Here is a 16313-nt window from a genome sequence, read left to right as displayed (position 1 = left end):
AAGAGGCCTTAAATATTACACACTGTCCCTTTAAAGAGTCCAAGATTTGCTTAACCCATTTGAATGCGTTGTAAATTGAAATTGCCGAATGGCGGGGGATTGGATCTTATCATACCTAATGTACCCCAGATTGAAAAAAAAACATATGATTATATGAATAAATAACATGTGCATGTAAAGTAAAAATGAAATTTCATTTACCTTCTGTGGTAATGACTTCAGCTGGTCCAGTGGAGTAGCGGGTGGATGCAAATTTCTTCTTGCGACAAATAGTAAGTTCCACTTGTGTAATATACGTATATATGACTAACGTAACAATGTAAAAACATTAAAGTGAAATTTGATTTACCGTTGGTGTGACGTGACTCTAGCTGGTACAGTGGAGTAGCAGGTGGATGCGCAGGTGGGAGGAGACAGCGCATTGTATTGAACACTGACATTTGAACTACAGTAAAATCTCAAGATACAACATGAATTCGTTGTAAGATTATGCCGGGGGAAAGAAACCTATGTTAGTGAGCTCCAAACCCCCAAATAAAAACATTAAAATCACAAAATAGTATTGAAGTAATACCTATGTGTACTATACACACATCGGATTCAAATACATATTTTAATGTATAAACATGTCAAGGAAATGTAAAAAAACAAATCCCCCCCTTCCCCCCAAAAAAACCCTTCAATAGTGGCCATGCTAAGTAGAAGCTAATGGATCCTGGTAACATTGCAAAAAGTCATATCCAAAAATGAGCAATTTTGTTTTTTTTTTTAATTTTCTTGTCGCCGTTAACATTATATTTGTTCTGTGATTATCTCGTATGCAACAGTAAGCTAACTGTTTGGAGTTGGCTTACTGTAAAATCATTCATTTCAACTAATAAGTCATTCTGAAATCTAGTATAGTTTCTTGTAATACAATTGACTCAAAACAATTTACAATACAGCAGATTCTCTACTGACACCCGCAGGATAGGAATGGTACTGCACGACCATGAAACACAGTAAATGGCACTTTGGTTCCACGGTTATGTTTTTGCTCCTTACTTTATCATCATTGCAAATTTTGAACCCGTACTCGATAAATACATTAGAAAGAATACAGTATATCTGTAAAAACGATTATCAATGGAGCAGATGTTCTACTGACAGTAGAATTGAATTGTTTCTTACGGTTATCGTGTTTTTTGCTTCTCGCTTTAGCATCGCTGCAAGCCTTGCACCGATAGACAATAAATACAGAAGAAAAGGCAGTCAATCTGGGAAAATGACAGAAAACTATTTACAATCCAGCAGTCTGTCTACTGACCCCCGCAGGACAGGAATGGTACTGCACGAGCAAAAAAACCCAGTAAACATCTGCCGTTTCCAAATCGATTGTATTTGAAAAAATAGAAATTTCCACAAATATAAAAACAAGCATCAATGATTCCGACCGAGGCACTTAAAACATGGAGTAAAACCGCGACAATGCACCGAAAGATTGCAAAATAATACATTAAAAAACAAAATCAACACTCTTTCTGTTCGATTAGAAAATAATCAACAAATCATCAAAGATACTTCCAACACGGGGCACCAATGACCAGCAGCGAGTTCCTCGGGGGAGGAGCTAGAAAAGGGGGAGGAGCAAGAGGAGATAGATGGGCAAGAAAGGGGGGGTAAAAAGGGGAGGAGCAAAAATGGGAGGGGCAAAAGGGGCTTCTAAGTCTGTGACTTGAGGGCCGTCTCCATGGCGATGGCCCAATCGCGCCGCTCCGAAATGGCGTCGAAGACTTCGTCCCGATTGGCCATCGTGCCGAAGACCAGCGGCTGAGGACACGCCCCCCCCCCAAATATGGTCATCAAGTGGCGCACGTAGGTATTCGACCGACGTTTTGGGCCGCGATCCATTAGATAGACGAAAGGTTTTTGCACCTCCATTACTTATGATATTTAATGCGGTATTCTTCATCGTTTACAAAGTGTAGCTGTTTTAAGATGTTAATATTCATAATGACGTAAAGAAGCTCAAATACCACATATATATCATTTCAATAAAACAAGTGATTTATTCTATAGATTAAATAGGATTTCTTGAATTTTAAATCGGATTTTTTATGGTGACCTTTAACCAATTGAATTGATTGATTGATTTCTTATTATTGAGAATGAAAATGTGTACAGTGTATACCATATACACACAATGCGCGTACAAATGAAATGCCCTCAAAAATAGGATTTAAAATATTTGAATGAACGAATGAAAACTTTATTCGAACGTTCAAATAAAAACAGAACAAAAAAACAATAACTCGACAACAAAATAATGTTGGAAAAGGGGTAGTCAGAAGCAAATGCTTATTTTCCCTACCCCTTCATCTTCCCTATTAAGTTCAGTATGATCCCGATATCCTACCCTGTGTATGGTTGTAATTGCACGTTTTTGGAGGATAAAAAGGGGCCGGAGTCAACTTCTGCACAATATGTTAAGTATGGCAGAACTAGAGAACAAAATCATAAATACAATGCATTATACTATAAAATGAATTTGGCTTTGTTCATTCTTGAATTATTGATTATTATAAAAGCAATTCAAAAAACAAGAATAAGACAAAAGTTTCTAATTATGAAATGATACCACATCAAATCTAAACGGTTTCTATTCATGAATAGTGACTGTACGTTCATTTCTAGATCTCATCTCAGCATTTCGTGGCGTCGACATGAAAATGTTCTCACCTTTTGCGTAAAAGGCGTCGCCACGGAGATGCCCATCCCCAGGCCGGGTAACATGGATAATACTTTATACTGGAAAAGAGAAACGTCCTCATTTCCAAAAGGCGCATTCGCCTCGGAATAAGGGAACGGGTCTGACCTTCTGGATGTCGACGATTTCGCTCAGTTTGATGATTTTGTCCCTTTTGGACGAAGACGAGCGAGGACATTCGAAGCACAGGTAGCTGAAAACGTCCGCCGGGGAGGAGGAGGAGGAATATCCATTATTATAATGTGTGACTTTGAGGAAGAAACGCTTTTCAATTGGTTTTCCAGCCCAAGAAGAAGAAAAGTATTCTTCGTTGAGCACGCCCTCCTTGATAGTTTTCCTAGAATCTGAATACCATTTTAATTTATAGCACTTCATAAAGAAAAGGATTGCAAACGGACCGATGCTAATTGTCAGAGAGCGCTACTGCCACCTACTTCAGGGGATGAGCATTATACTTAAATCTTTCATTTTTCCCAAAATAAAGCCTGTTTGAGAAGGCAAAAGAAAAACAATCTCCATTCAAAAGAACACCCCAAAAATCAAATGCAATTCAATACAAAGAAAAAATATGTCAATATTTACGTACGGTAAATTGGAAATCCCGACAAATTGAGGCAAGTGTCATGGAAAAACCCCAATAGAAAAAAAATCAAGAATAATTAGGGATGGATTGAAATGTAAAATGTGCATATAAAGGGTCATACATCAAATACTTTCATGAAACATGCCCCCCTGCCTCATTTGAGAAGGGAAGTGACACTCAATCCAATTGTTATTCCTTCTTAAAAACAGCCGAGTGTAAATGGACAAATTGCACCATGTTTGTTTTTTAGATATCATTTGTGGATCCAATTTGTAGGACTTTTGCTTTCAAAACATCCGTCCATCCATCCATTATCTGCACCGCTTATCCTCAGTAGGGTCGCGAGGGTGCCGGAGCCCATCTCAGCTAACTTCGGGCAGTGGGTGTTGTTGATTAATGGAGTCGGAGCCCCGTCGGGCGCCAAATATTTTGGAGCAGCCCGTGAAATATGCCCCAGAAATATGCACAAAGAGCAGAAGAATCTTGACAGGAGAGGGAAAAACTGTTTATTGATGTTCATCAGTGTCCAAACAACGTTCTCATTCGTCTAAGAGACAATCGGCGTTCTTATACCCTCCGGAGCAAAAACATCACGTCAGAAATATCACTTGTCGCTTAGTGCGTCCCCTCGCGATGACTCACTTGTTTTTCTCAACGTACAAGCTTACAGGAATTGACCATGTTTTTTCTCAGAATGTTATCGTCCTCTATCGATGTTCCAAAGTTACACAATTTCTAAGAAAATCGTTGGAGTAGGTCTGACCCAGCCATATTCCTGACAGCTTGTTCCAAAGCAAGCAAAATGTTACTACTTGAGAAGGTGAGTGTTATTATTAATAGCACTCGCTGACATTTAAACTCGGGAGAAACAAGCCTGGAATTTTCTGTCTTAAACAAATGTGTCCTCATTATGTCAAGCCCCGACTCCATTAATCCACAACATGGGCAGGGAACACCCTCAACTGGTCGCAGGGCACACAGGGACACTCAATTCGCTCGCTCATTCACACCTAGGGAAAATTTGTTCTGGCCAATTAACCTAACATGCATGTATTTGGAATGTGGGAGGAAAACCCACGCAAGCAAGGGGAGAACATGCAAATTTCACACAGGAAGGTTTGTGCCTTCAAAACATACTATTCTTAAAAAAGGAAGAAACATATTGAAATGGATAAAGTAGAATGGATTAAATCAAAAGGATAAACAATCCACAAAAGACAATATGGAAAAATAAGATGTAAATGTGGAGGTATTCTGATGAAGATTTGCCAGGTGATAATGGAAAAAAATTGAGCTTATCGCTCTTACCTGTTGGTGATGTAAAGGAGGCCGTTTCGGATGTAGTCCGCAGGGGTCTTCTTGTCGCGGTTGATCAGGCAACAGCGCCAACCGCCTTGGCACACCGCTAGGGGGCGCTCGCTCTCAGGTAAATCGAAAACCTCGTGGAAAGCCCTTCGCTTGCTGCTATGGAAACGACCGCCACCCTCGTCTCCCCCGCCGGGTACCTGCGATCAAATACGTTGGTTGTCCGACCGGCTCTTTTCGGGTCCCGCCATCGCCATACCGACCCGTTTCGCCGCCGCCGCCGCGTCCTCCCGCTCCCTGGTCTGGACGTCGGTGGGCAGGCCGCTCCACACGATGTGCGCCGTGTCGTAGCGTTGGCGAAGTTTGGGGCAGCACTTGAAGACGAAGTTGATCACGAAGAACTTGATGCCCGCAAAAACACCTGGGAAGCCATTTCGGGATTGACGGATCATAAAAAAAAACTTTTGTACTTTCGTGTCGACATATTTCACTGTATCACAGTTGTGAATACATGAAGCTACATGAATACATTTTTTCCCTATCGTGGATTCTTTGTAGAACGCACAACCCCAGCAAAACACAAACATTTACTGGAGACCATTGGTGGGCCATAAGGTCTTGCAAGGCCTTCTCTGCTGACCTAAACCTATGGCGGAGCTGCCTTAGAAATATGCCCCAAAATATGTCAAACAAGATGCATAAAAGACTTGGCGTGAGAGGGAGAGCTCGTTTAATGATCCTCATCAGTGTACAAAAAGGAGGTCTCGTTCGTCTTCAGAGACAATTGGCTTTCTATATCCTAAGACAACGTCTCGTATTACTTTCGCCCGTCCCCTTCGCACGTGTTTATCTCAAAATGCACGCTACCAGACGGAATGTTCTGTCCTCTTTCGACTTTCCCAATTTCCAAGAACTGTTGGGGTCGGCTTGACCCCGTGTTCCCCGCCAAGAAGAACTTGGCAAAGAAGCATATTATTCCTTGGCAGCCCGCGGCGATTATTAATAACATTCGCTGACATTTACACTCGGGAGAAACAAGCCGGGAATTTCCCGTTTTAAACGAATGCGTTCCTCTTATGTCAGCTCGACTCTAATAATCCACAACAAACCATGTCTGAATCACATGATGTTAATTCAATTTTGTCCATCAATATTCATCAAATCATTACAAATTGTCTGTCAGCTTTATTTCATTGCACTGCTTCCAGATGTGTGCCTTTGTATTTCAGCATTAAACCTATCACGTTTCAGTCATCAGTTGTTGCTAGGCTAAGAAATCCACCCGGAGGCCTTCACAACAAATTCAGAAGGCCGTGGCCCATAATATCAGACTCAGAGAAAGCTGTAGGTTTAGCCAATCAGATTCCGATTCGGCGTCTGGACCCCAGCTGACTGGCTTTCAGAAATGTCACCAGTTTCATAAACTATGATTGGCTGGGGGGCGTCAATTCCCCAAAGTTGTGCGAGGAAATATATCGTGTTGGCTTAATGACAAAACGGTCGGACAACTCCGAGGCAAGCCAGCCTTTCGCAAGCAAAAAAAGGTGTCGTTGTTGTGGATTATTGGAGTCGAGCTTGACATAAGGAGAACGCATTAGTTTAAAACGGGAAATTCCAGGCTTGTTTCTCCAGAATGTAAATGTCAGCAAATGTTATTATTAATCGCCTTGGGCTGCCAAGGAATAACATTCTTCTTTGCCAAGTAATGACATCCTTTTTGGCGGGGAACATGGGGTCAAGCAGACCCCAACGAGTTCATGGAAATGGTGAAAATCGAAAGAGGACGAAAACATTCTGTCTGGTAGCGTGCATTTTGAGATAAACACGTGCGTCATCGCGAGGGGGACGCGCTAAAGTAATATGAGATGTTGTCTTAGGATATAAAAAGCCAATTGTCTCTGAAGACGAACGAGACCTCTGTTTTGTACGCTGATGAAGATAATAAAACGAGCCCTCCCTCTCTCGCCAAGACTTCTCCCTGCATATTGTTTTACATATTTTGGGGCGAGGCGATAAGGTGTGCTCCGAAATTGTTCGCCACTTTCAGCCTAGAGGTAAGATCTTAAGCCTGAGCCCAGCCACTGCCCAATCCAAATTTCAGACAGGGTCGGTAGGTTGGTGTCGGGCCAATCTTCTCTCTCGCTGACTTTTTCTCTTTTTATTATTCACCTGTCATTAATCATATTCTGTTTATACTGTCTCGTTTAAAGGATTTTGTCAGACCTCTCATTTTGTGTGTGTATTTAACGTTCTGTTATGTTGGATGGGAGATTTCTTTGGACTGGCTATTTCATGTTTTTATCCAGTACTTTGAGTTGCGTTTTGGTGTCTGAAAAGTGTTTTACGTAGACATTTTGATGCGATTCGGTGTGGGATATGGCATCGGGGTGACCACGGGAACCATATCCTACCGATGAGGAATCCCAGCAATTGGTAAGGCAGCAGGCAGGAGGCGATGAAGGAAACCCAAAGCGCCACGTACAACTTCTTGGTCAACTCTGGCTCCACCCACATGAAGAGACTAAAAACACACCGTCGGAAAGTCCCGATCATCGTCTCGTTCACAAAAAGAAGCCGATTCGGGTGGACTGATCCGTTCTCGCACACAAGAAAAAGGCCAATTTGTTGAAAATATTTTCTGCCAAGATAAATCATTAAAAAAAAAGAACAATTAGGGCAGGGGTCGGGAACCTATGGCTCGCGAGCCATATATGGCTCTTTCTATGAGTACCTGTGGCTCAGAAACAAATTTGATTGCATGCAAATTTTCTCCATCTCGTCCAAAACATGAGCTACTAATCCTGTTCAGATACACGCAGAGCCAAACCAAAGTTAACAGCGTGGCAGTACTTTGCAGTATATATAGGGCACGTTTTTCACTACAATTTACAGTCAAGGTGTCACAAAAAAAAAAAAAAAACTCGTTCTGGCTGTACAACGCTAAATAATCCGTTATATAAAACATCACTATATTATCTGTCTTCAGTGTTCAGATACCTTATGATGAATCCACAGAACAAACTGTAAATCCGCCAAAACACCAGAAGAGAACTTAAAGTTTTTTGATTGGGTGAGTGGGAGGGATGGGTGGAGCTATGCAAAAAGTGCAAGCACTCCCTCCCATCTCTCGCCCTACGCCGTCTGCGCCATAGATAAGAACATCAGGCTCCCTGTTTGCAGAATGTTGTGACGTTTTTACAAAATAACTGCTTACATCTGGTTTTGAAACCAATATGTATGAAAAAAAGGGTCAAAATGAGTTGAACCGATCTTGAGTCATTGCAAGAAAGAGACAAGTTTAAAGTGGTATGTTTGTTGATTTTGGGACACGGGCTCTGGCATTATTCTCCTTTCAGAATTTTTATCAAATCATCAAAAATAAATGTGCTGAAGACTAAGCTTTTGTCTGGGGCGCGGGTTTAGCAATTTAGTAAATTTGTCTCATAATATATGGTGTGGCTCTTTCCCAAAATAAAATTGATATATTTTGCTTTTATGGCTCTTTGAGTCAAAAAGGTTCCCGACCCCTGAATTAGGGGTCATATTTCGCAAAACAAGACCAAAAAAGGGATTTTCAAATCCTTCTGAAATGGTCCTTTTGTATTGTTAAAAAAAATAATCTGATTTGACTTCAATTTCACCTCCAAATGACCCAAAAAGTAGGTGGCGCTGTAAGAAAACAAACCCAAAACTGGGTCATACATTATTTATTAAAGCTTTATTTAAGCAAATATTAAGATCAAGGATTCATTGACAAAAATAGCCACTTTGGGTCAAAAGTGGAGCGCACAAAAAAGGGGACATTTGTCTACAATACCTCACGCCCAAAGAAAAGATAAACAAAATTTAGATTCGATTGATCCGAGTCAAATGAATCATTAGACCATTTTTGCCCCCAGTTTTGTTCATTTTTTGATCCGATGGTGTCACAAGCAGAACCTTACTTCTTTATCTTCTCCAGTATGTCGGCCATCTTGCCAAAAATATTCTGCGGAGCGAGACGAAGAGAGAACTTTGGCGGTCGTCGACCAAAACGGCAGCGCCGGACGCCGGCTCACCTGAGCTCTCTGGGCCACGTGCAGAACCAGTTGGAACTTCTCCGACACGGTCAGGTCTTCTCGGGGGGGTTCCTGGAGAACCCGGCGGTCAGGTAGGACTCTGGGACCCCCCCGAAAACCCAGACAAAAACTCTTACCGCGGGTTCCGAGACCTCCGGGACGATGCTCCACCGGATCCTCCAGCCTCTGGGAGAAGCGGGTGGTGAAGTCGCCGCTGTCGCCATTGGCTAAAAGGGCGGGTGTGGGCGGGGCTTACCTGGCGATGAGGTAATTCAAAGATAGGCGCAGGACCGCCAGGAAAAGGAACATGGAGACGGTCCAGCCGCGCCACGTGGCGTACATGTAGATCTGCCGGCAGAAGGAAGCGTGGGGAGAACTAAGAGTCTTGTATTGTTGAATGATCCCTGTGTAAACCGTACATCTAAAGTGGCTTGGTCTAGGGCAGGGGTCGGCAACCTGAGGCACGCGAGGGGTTAACCAGTGGCACACGAGCGCATGGCAAAATAAGAATGATTTTTTTTTCATGCGCATTTTTAGGTGAAATTCAGACATTTTCAGTTGCGCTCTGTGTTATTTAGAGGCTTTACGGTAGCGCTCCTCCTCCTCTGCCGCAGAGGAGGAAAGATCTGTGTTTGAACCCACCCACAGAAACACCGGCGCGCCATAAATGAACGAATCACAACAGCTCCTCCGGCGAAAACATCGCATTCTTTCCAGCCAGCGTACTAAAGGATTTTATATGATTAAATACATCTTACATTTATCAAGTGCCAAGAAGATTTTCACTCAGTGAGCTACAGGTCACACTGTTCCGAATGCAAACGTTTTGTTTAGTTCTGTTGATAAGGGGACTCTGACGGAAGAGGCCAGACGCACAAGGACAGACATCCCGACGCTCTTCTCTCAGATGGTGGGGCCACGTGGGGGCTTTTCTCTGGCCCGCCAGTGGGAGGTGCCGACACGCCAGCTTGGGAGAAAGGCGTGGGAAGAGGATGAACTTGAGAAGATCGGAGAAGATCGAGGAAGTACGAGAGAGAGGCTGGACGAAGACTAATTCGATGGAGTTCACTTCGTTAAATACTTTGAGAAATTAAATCTGCCCCCGTGTGGAAATGCCGGTCTCTTGTCCGTCTTTTCACCAAAAGAAACGAGCGCGCATCGTTAGTTTATTCCCTAACAGTGGACAGGTGACTGGGGCTCGGTGGAAAAAAATGACCGTGCCGTTTTTTGCATTATGCCCCGAGAGCGTTGTACCTCGCACGTCAAGTGTCATTACGAGACGAAACATGAACACGGATTCAAGGACGAGTCTGGAAAGGCGGAGACATTAAAACGCGTTGTGTCCAGGTACGGCAAACAAACACAGACCCTGAAAACCTTTGCCACTGCTCAAATCACCACCACTAAAGTAAGTGATCACATTGCTCACTGCATAGCAAAGCACAGAAAACCATTTATTAGAGAAGCGTCCGTGCGTGTGTTTCAAGTCAACCCGAATGCCATGTCATAGTAACTGATAAAAGCAAAGAATGGCATCAAAGTCATGGGTGGCCATCATCGGCCCCGCCCCCTAATTGGTCCTTACGGTGAAGGCGATGGCCGTGGTGTAGACGGAATACCAGCTGGACAAGGCCGAGAGGTCCCGCATGAAGTTGGTGATGGGCCTCAAGCCTCTTTCTGAAAAGAAGATCCAAATCAAGAGGGTTTTCGGGAGGTTCTACCTTTCGTGGGAATGGCGACTCACTGGCCCGCCTCATGTTTTCCGTCAGCCTGCGTAGGAACCAAAGTCAAACGGTGAACGGGGAGAATTAAGAAGGGGAATGCTCTCCGGATCACCTCCTGGCGCTGAGCGGCTCGTCGGGCGAAGGCGCTTCCTCCAAGGGTCTCCAGTTGAAGTCCCCGAAATCCACGCCCATCAGCCATCTTTGGAAGCGCTGATAAGCGTCTTCCTTTTGCTCGGGGGGGACGTCCCCTGGGGGAGGGGCTTCGGGGACGCTCGCCGGCCTATCGTCCGGTCTGTCGGGGAGAGGCCGCAAATTCAGTCGGCAACGGGGCCGCTCGTTTTAGGCGGACCACGGTGGCACGCTTCAGCAGGTTGAACCGAGGGAAAAAAAAAAAAACTTTTGCCCCGCTATCAGCGAGCGTGGACCGAGGATAACGGATCGGAGCCACGGTTGAGCGTTTCGTTTTAAGTGGGCCGGAATGGCACGCCTGCAGACAAAAGTGATCCCCGCCCGTAGCAGAATGGGATACTAGATCAGGGTTACGCAGGTGCAATTTACTTTTTAATGGAACGGCAAAAAAGGACCGCCAGGTATGACAAAAACGCTATGCCGAGCCATTGCTTTTAGTAATGGTCAACTGATGATAATGGATCGCAGCCAAAGCCGTTGTTTTCATTTTAGGTGGGCCAAAACAGAAACCCTGTGCAAAGGACCTCCAGGTACGACAAAAACGCTCTGGGGGGCCATTGCTTTTAGAAATGGTCGACTAGGGATAATGGATCACAGCCAAAGCCGTTGGTTTCATTTAAGTGGGCTGAAACCCGTAGCGAAATGGGATTGGTGATACTAGATCAGGGTTGTGCAAAGAAGGACCGCCAGGTATGACAAAAACGCTCCACTGCTTTTAGAAATGGTCAACGGGGGATAATGGATCACATTTTAGGTGGGCTAAAACAGCACGCCTCCCAACAAAAGAGCCTTTTGGCAGTCCCTGCTTGTAGCAAAGTGGGATCTGGATACTAGATCAGGGTTACGCAAGTGCAATTTACTTTTTGATGGAACGGCAAAGAAGGACCGCCAGGTATGACAAAAACGCACTCTGGCGGACCATTGCTTTTAGAAATGGTCGACTGGGGAGAGTGGATCACAGCCAAAGTCGTTAGTTTCATTTTAGGTGGGCTAAAATAGCACGCCTGTGCAAAGAAGGACCAGCATGGTCGACTGGGGATAATTGATCACAGCCAAAGCCGATGGAGATCAGGGTTACGCAAGTGCAATTTACTTTTTGATGAAACGGCAAAGACAAAAACGCTCTGCCGGGCCATTGCTTTTAGAAATGGTCGACTGGGGATAATGGATCACATTTTAGGCGGGCTAAAACAACTTGCCTCCCGACAAAAGAATCTTTTGCCGGTCCCTGCTCGCAGCAATTTGGGATCGGAGGTAGTGGCTTGGGGCCGCATGAGTCGAGTTGGCATTTTGGCGGAAAAAAACGGCAAAAAAAGAATAGATAGGAGCCCCCGACTCTATTGACTCCGAGACCCCCGCTTCAAGGAGTCAATAGTCGGAATCGGTGTCCCCGCGAATCTCCAACATTGAAACGAAGCCCCGAGATCCGTTTTCCTGCGGCGGCACGAAAACGAAGCGAACCCCCGTTCCCGTCTTTTCGTTCCCGTCCCCGAGAGCAAGAATCGTACGCGTGACCTCGAAGCCAGGACGTCGGCGAGCTTCCGTTCCAGTCGCGAGTTTCTGTCCCGTTCTCGTTCCAGCTCCTGTCGCAGCCATCCCGCCTCGTTTTCCTCCTCGCGGAGTTTCCTCAATTCTTCCTCTGAAAACAGAAAATCTCCCGGAAATAAACAAAACGACAAACTAAAGCGAGCGTAGCGCTCGACTCACGTAGGAAATGTTTCTCCAGCAGGGTGATCTCCAGGTGTCCTTTCACCTCGTTTAGATCCGCTTTGGATTCCTCCCGAGACGTCGAAAGGCTTCCCGGAGGGACCTGAATCAATGGGGGAGTGTTCGCTGAGTCTCCTCCTTTCATGTTTTGTTACGCTACAGCGAGTTCGCGTTTGACATCTATATTTCATCGTCTCCTCGGCACGCCACTCTCGCCGTCGTTTTAACCACGTGCGACTGCATATCTCGAATCGTCCCCTTTCATGTTTTGTCCACTTAGGATTACTGTTCCAACATATCCTGCTCCGTCGAGTTCCTTTCGTGTTTTGTTCTGTGGACCTAACGAGTATTATAAGAAATTGTTTCCACAACGTGGCACTCCCGGTTATCGTTCCGTCTGTGTTTTGGTTTTAGTTTGAGCAGGTTGGGTCTGGTATATTATCTAGTAGTTCTATCCATCTTCTATCCCCTTTCATGTTTTGTTCAGTTAGAGCTAGTTATTGTTGCACTGTTTAGTCCTTTCGTCTTTTAGGTCATTGTCTTATTGTCAAGGCACTTTTGTCGTTTTGTCCACGTGTGAGTACGTATCCTGCACTGACTTACTTTCATGTTTTGTTCTGTCATAGCTCATCAGTGTTCCAGCATTATATTTCATGGTATCGTCGTCATGGCCTTCTCGTTGTCGTTCTGTCCACAAGTATAAATAATTCTTGCGTTGTCATCCTTTCATGTTATGTTCAATAGTCAGTTTTCAATCATATTCTGTGCTTTCTTTCCTTTTCATGTTTCGATCAGTTGGAACTATCAATGTAGTATTATTTTTCATTGTCTCATCGTCAGGACATGTTCATTGTTGTTCTGTCCACGTGTGAGCATGTATTCTGCTTCATTTTTACTTTCATGTTTTGTTCAGTTAGATAGTTTGAGCTCCGGGGATAGGTTTAATTATCATGTGTCATGGCCACTTGTTGTTCCGTTCCCGTGTGAGTACATATATTGCATTGTCTCTCTTACAGGTTATCTTCAGTTAAAAGTAGTTCTTCAACATATCCTGTCTCATCTATTCCTGTCACGTTTTGTTCAGTTAGCGATAGTTTGAGTTCCGGCATTATACACTGAACCCCTGATACCCCCAATAAGCAGGTTAGCGCCTTAAATGGCTGCAAGGCCGCTATTGGGAAAATGTGGAGCACATTGTAAAGCGCTTTGGGAAGTCATTGACTTGAAAAGCGCTATATAAAATGCAGATCATTTCATTTCATATTTCATTCTTTTCACCGCGGCACTTTTGTTGTTCTGTCCACGTACAAATACAAACCCTGCGTTGACTTACTTCCATGTTTTGTTTAGTTAGAGCGAGTTAATGTTCCAGCATTATGTTTTATGGTCTCGGTACTCTCATTGTTCTGTCCCCATGTGGGAATGTCTCTCGTTCTGTGTTCCTTTCTTGTTTGGTTCTGTCGCAGCCGTTTGCTTCTGAAACACGATGTCGTTGTTTTATCCACGCGCGAGTATCTCGACGCCTTCCGCTTACTTTTGTGTTTTTGTGCAGTTAGAGCTGGTTTGTGTTCCAACATATCCTGCATCATCTTGTTGTTCCTTGCCCGCATGCTGGTTTGAGATCAGGTAATTGTGTAATTTTGTAATTGTAATCCTGTGCAGTCCCTTGAGACATTTTTGTGATTAAGGGCGTCATCAATAAATTTGACTTGACTTGACATCTTCCTTTTATATTTTGTTCATTTAGATCTAGTTAGTGTTTCAATAATATGTCGACGGGATGTGTCCTAAAGCCTCTGTTTTAATGACTCGGAATTCTGAACATCCTCAGAAACTTCCTCGTTCTGTTTCTGTAAATAAATCCTTTTTCAGTTTATGATGTTAAGTTTTCATTTTGGGGATCCGCTTCCCTATCCACACACGACATTTTTCTATTTATCGAAAATTGGATGAGAAATAACAAACAACAAACGCGTGTTTTTTGCGTTTGGTGCCGTTCGGTGGCATAAGCCGCGCCCCTTCGAAGGCCACCCTGAACCTTCACAAAGCAGTGCGAGATGTCTTCACCTCCTCGCCGCATTCCCCATCCGACACGGTGGGCGAATCCGACATATCCGCCATCTCGTCCCGCCGGTGGCTCCAATTCCGGATCCGGTCCAGACGCCTCCGCATGCTCGAGCCTTGCGGAGCCGCCGACCGAAGGGGGAAAAGAAGCTCGGTTTAATCTGGAAGGTGTTCCACAAGGTTCTATCCTGGAGACTCTTTAGTTCTATGATCCCATTCAAAACGATAACCTCGACAACATTTAATTAGCCCTGTGTGACAAAGTAAAATAAAGATGAAGAAACTTTTGTTTGAAAAACGTAAACACGGGAGACCCCTGGGATACGACGCCCCGACCTGGCAATGTTTTCACTTTGCGACATTTTTTCCGCATTTTCCACATCAAAGATGTATTTTGCGTCCCAAAAACATCTCCAATTTAAGCTTTGCAGTGTTCGTGCATGACACGATGCCTGTCTGCTATTGGTCGCATAAATGCTGGTCTGCGATTGGTTTAGGTCATGGCATCATGAAAATGCTGACATGCTGTTAGCTGAACACCCTCCCACAATGCTCCCTTTTGCTTCCTTCGTTTAGGTCAGAATCTCATGTAAAAAAGGGTGGGGGAATTGCGGATTAAGAAAAGAAATACAAAAGAAAAGGGAAAAACTGAGAAAAATGGGTGGGAAAGAAGGAATGGAAATAAGGGCAAAAGAAAGAAAAAGGAAAACTGGGAGGAACAAAACAGATAAAGGAAGAAGGGGAAAATGAAAAGGGAATAAAATGTAAAAAGAGAAAAGAAGAAGAGAGAAACATTAAAAAAGTACAAAAGGGGGAAAAATCGGACTTGAATTTAGCTATTGCACTCAAGACTTGCAGTGATGCTAAAGGAACAGGCAGCAAGACGATGGAAACCATGGAAACAAAACTTAATAATAACTTAATAAAGAAATACAAAGGAGGCACACGCATCATACACCCTCCAAGGATTATGGCTGTAAACAATCCACAATGGGGACTACTATTAAGAATAAGGAGGAAATTATAACGGAAAAAATTGTAAGGGCATGACAGTCCTCCCAAGTGGAAGTTCACATCTACTTGCTACTCCACTGTACCGGCTCAAGTCATGTCACACCAAAGTTAAGAAAATATAGGACATATTTTCAAAGAGCATGACAATCCTTGCAAGTTTTAACACAAGTTTTATTTTAATCCGCCGTCTCTCGATGCATTCACCCTCGAACTCCACTCTGCCAGCTTAAGTCACTTCACACCAAATGTAAATAAAATGCCATTTTCCTTTACTTTAGTCCTTATTTGTCCTTATGTCATCATATAAGTCATAAAGTAATTCAAAAAAAAAAAGTTATGGACGATGAGAAAAAGAGTGCGTGAAATCGTGTGACTTCCCAGCCAATCAGATAAGAGCTGGTTTTGGACACACCTGAACTGAAGAATGTTAGAAAGCAAACAAGTTTGTCCCCGCCAAGAAAACTTCTTTCAAACCTTCACAGTGGCGCTTTAACGATGCCCGGTGCCGATAAAGAGGCTTTTTAGCGTTTCGTCCGCGACGGTTAATCATTTGTCGACAACAACAAAAAGTCAAACTCACCTTCGACTACTCGTCAAACATCGACTCGCCTGCTCGGTGGGCGCGGCTATGCAAATCACGAAGGAGTGACGTCGATATGTCAAAATCTTATTTATTTTTTAAATTATCTTCTTTTGAATACTGTAAACTTAATTTATATATTAAAAATGTGCTTGGATTTTTTTTTTAATATTACTGTTCGTTATTTTAGACCAATAGGCTGCGGGGATATCAATCTGTGCAATGGGTATCCACCAATCACAAACAGGAAGACGACGAGGTGGAAAGGCGGAAGTGAACTTTTGTAGTTGTTTGTAACTTTTCCTGAATATTTTAAAATCTTCCATAATTTCAGAATAAAAAT

The 16313-nt window shown here is 43.7% G+C and overlaps 1 protein-coding gene across 1 annotated transcript; it reads right to left on the bottom strand.

Moving 5' to 3' along the window:
• Positions 1 to 1359: 1359 nt before the first annotated feature.
• On the bottom strand, positions 1360 to 15949 carry LOC148362037 (GRAM domain-containing protein 4-like). Its single transcript, XM_088339146.1, has 17 exons — positions 15865 to 15949; positions 14380 to 14492; positions 12313 to 12415; positions 12121 to 12244; positions 10529 to 10708; positions 10437 to 10462; positions 10278 to 10369; positions 8949 to 9040; positions 8830 to 8878; positions 8693 to 8764; positions 8579 to 8622; positions 7046 to 7155; positions 4898 to 5055; positions 4638 to 4834; positions 2855 to 2939; positions 2719 to 2787; positions 1360 to 1809 (listed from the first exon to the last, which is right to left on the bottom strand). Exons 1-17 carry the CDS (start codon positions 15938 to 15940, stop codon positions 1702 to 1704), a joined length of 1698 nt encoding a protein of 565 aa, XP_088195272.1. The 5' UTR covers positions 15941 to 15949; the 3' UTR covers positions 1360 to 1701.
• Positions 15950 to 16313: the final 364 nt, after the last annotated feature.

Source organism: Urocampus carinirostris, chromosome 7, assembly GCF_059441175.1.
Source record: "Urocampus carinirostris isolate Australia breed hairy pipefish chromosome 7, RoL_Ucar_1.0, whole genome shotgun sequence".
Classification (NCBI taxonomy): domain Eukaryota; kingdom Metazoa; phylum Chordata; class Actinopteri; order Syngnathiformes; family Syngnathidae; genus Urocampus; species Urocampus carinirostris.
Note: the sequence above shows the minus strand (reverse complement) of the source record. Positions and strands in the feature narration are given on the sequence as shown.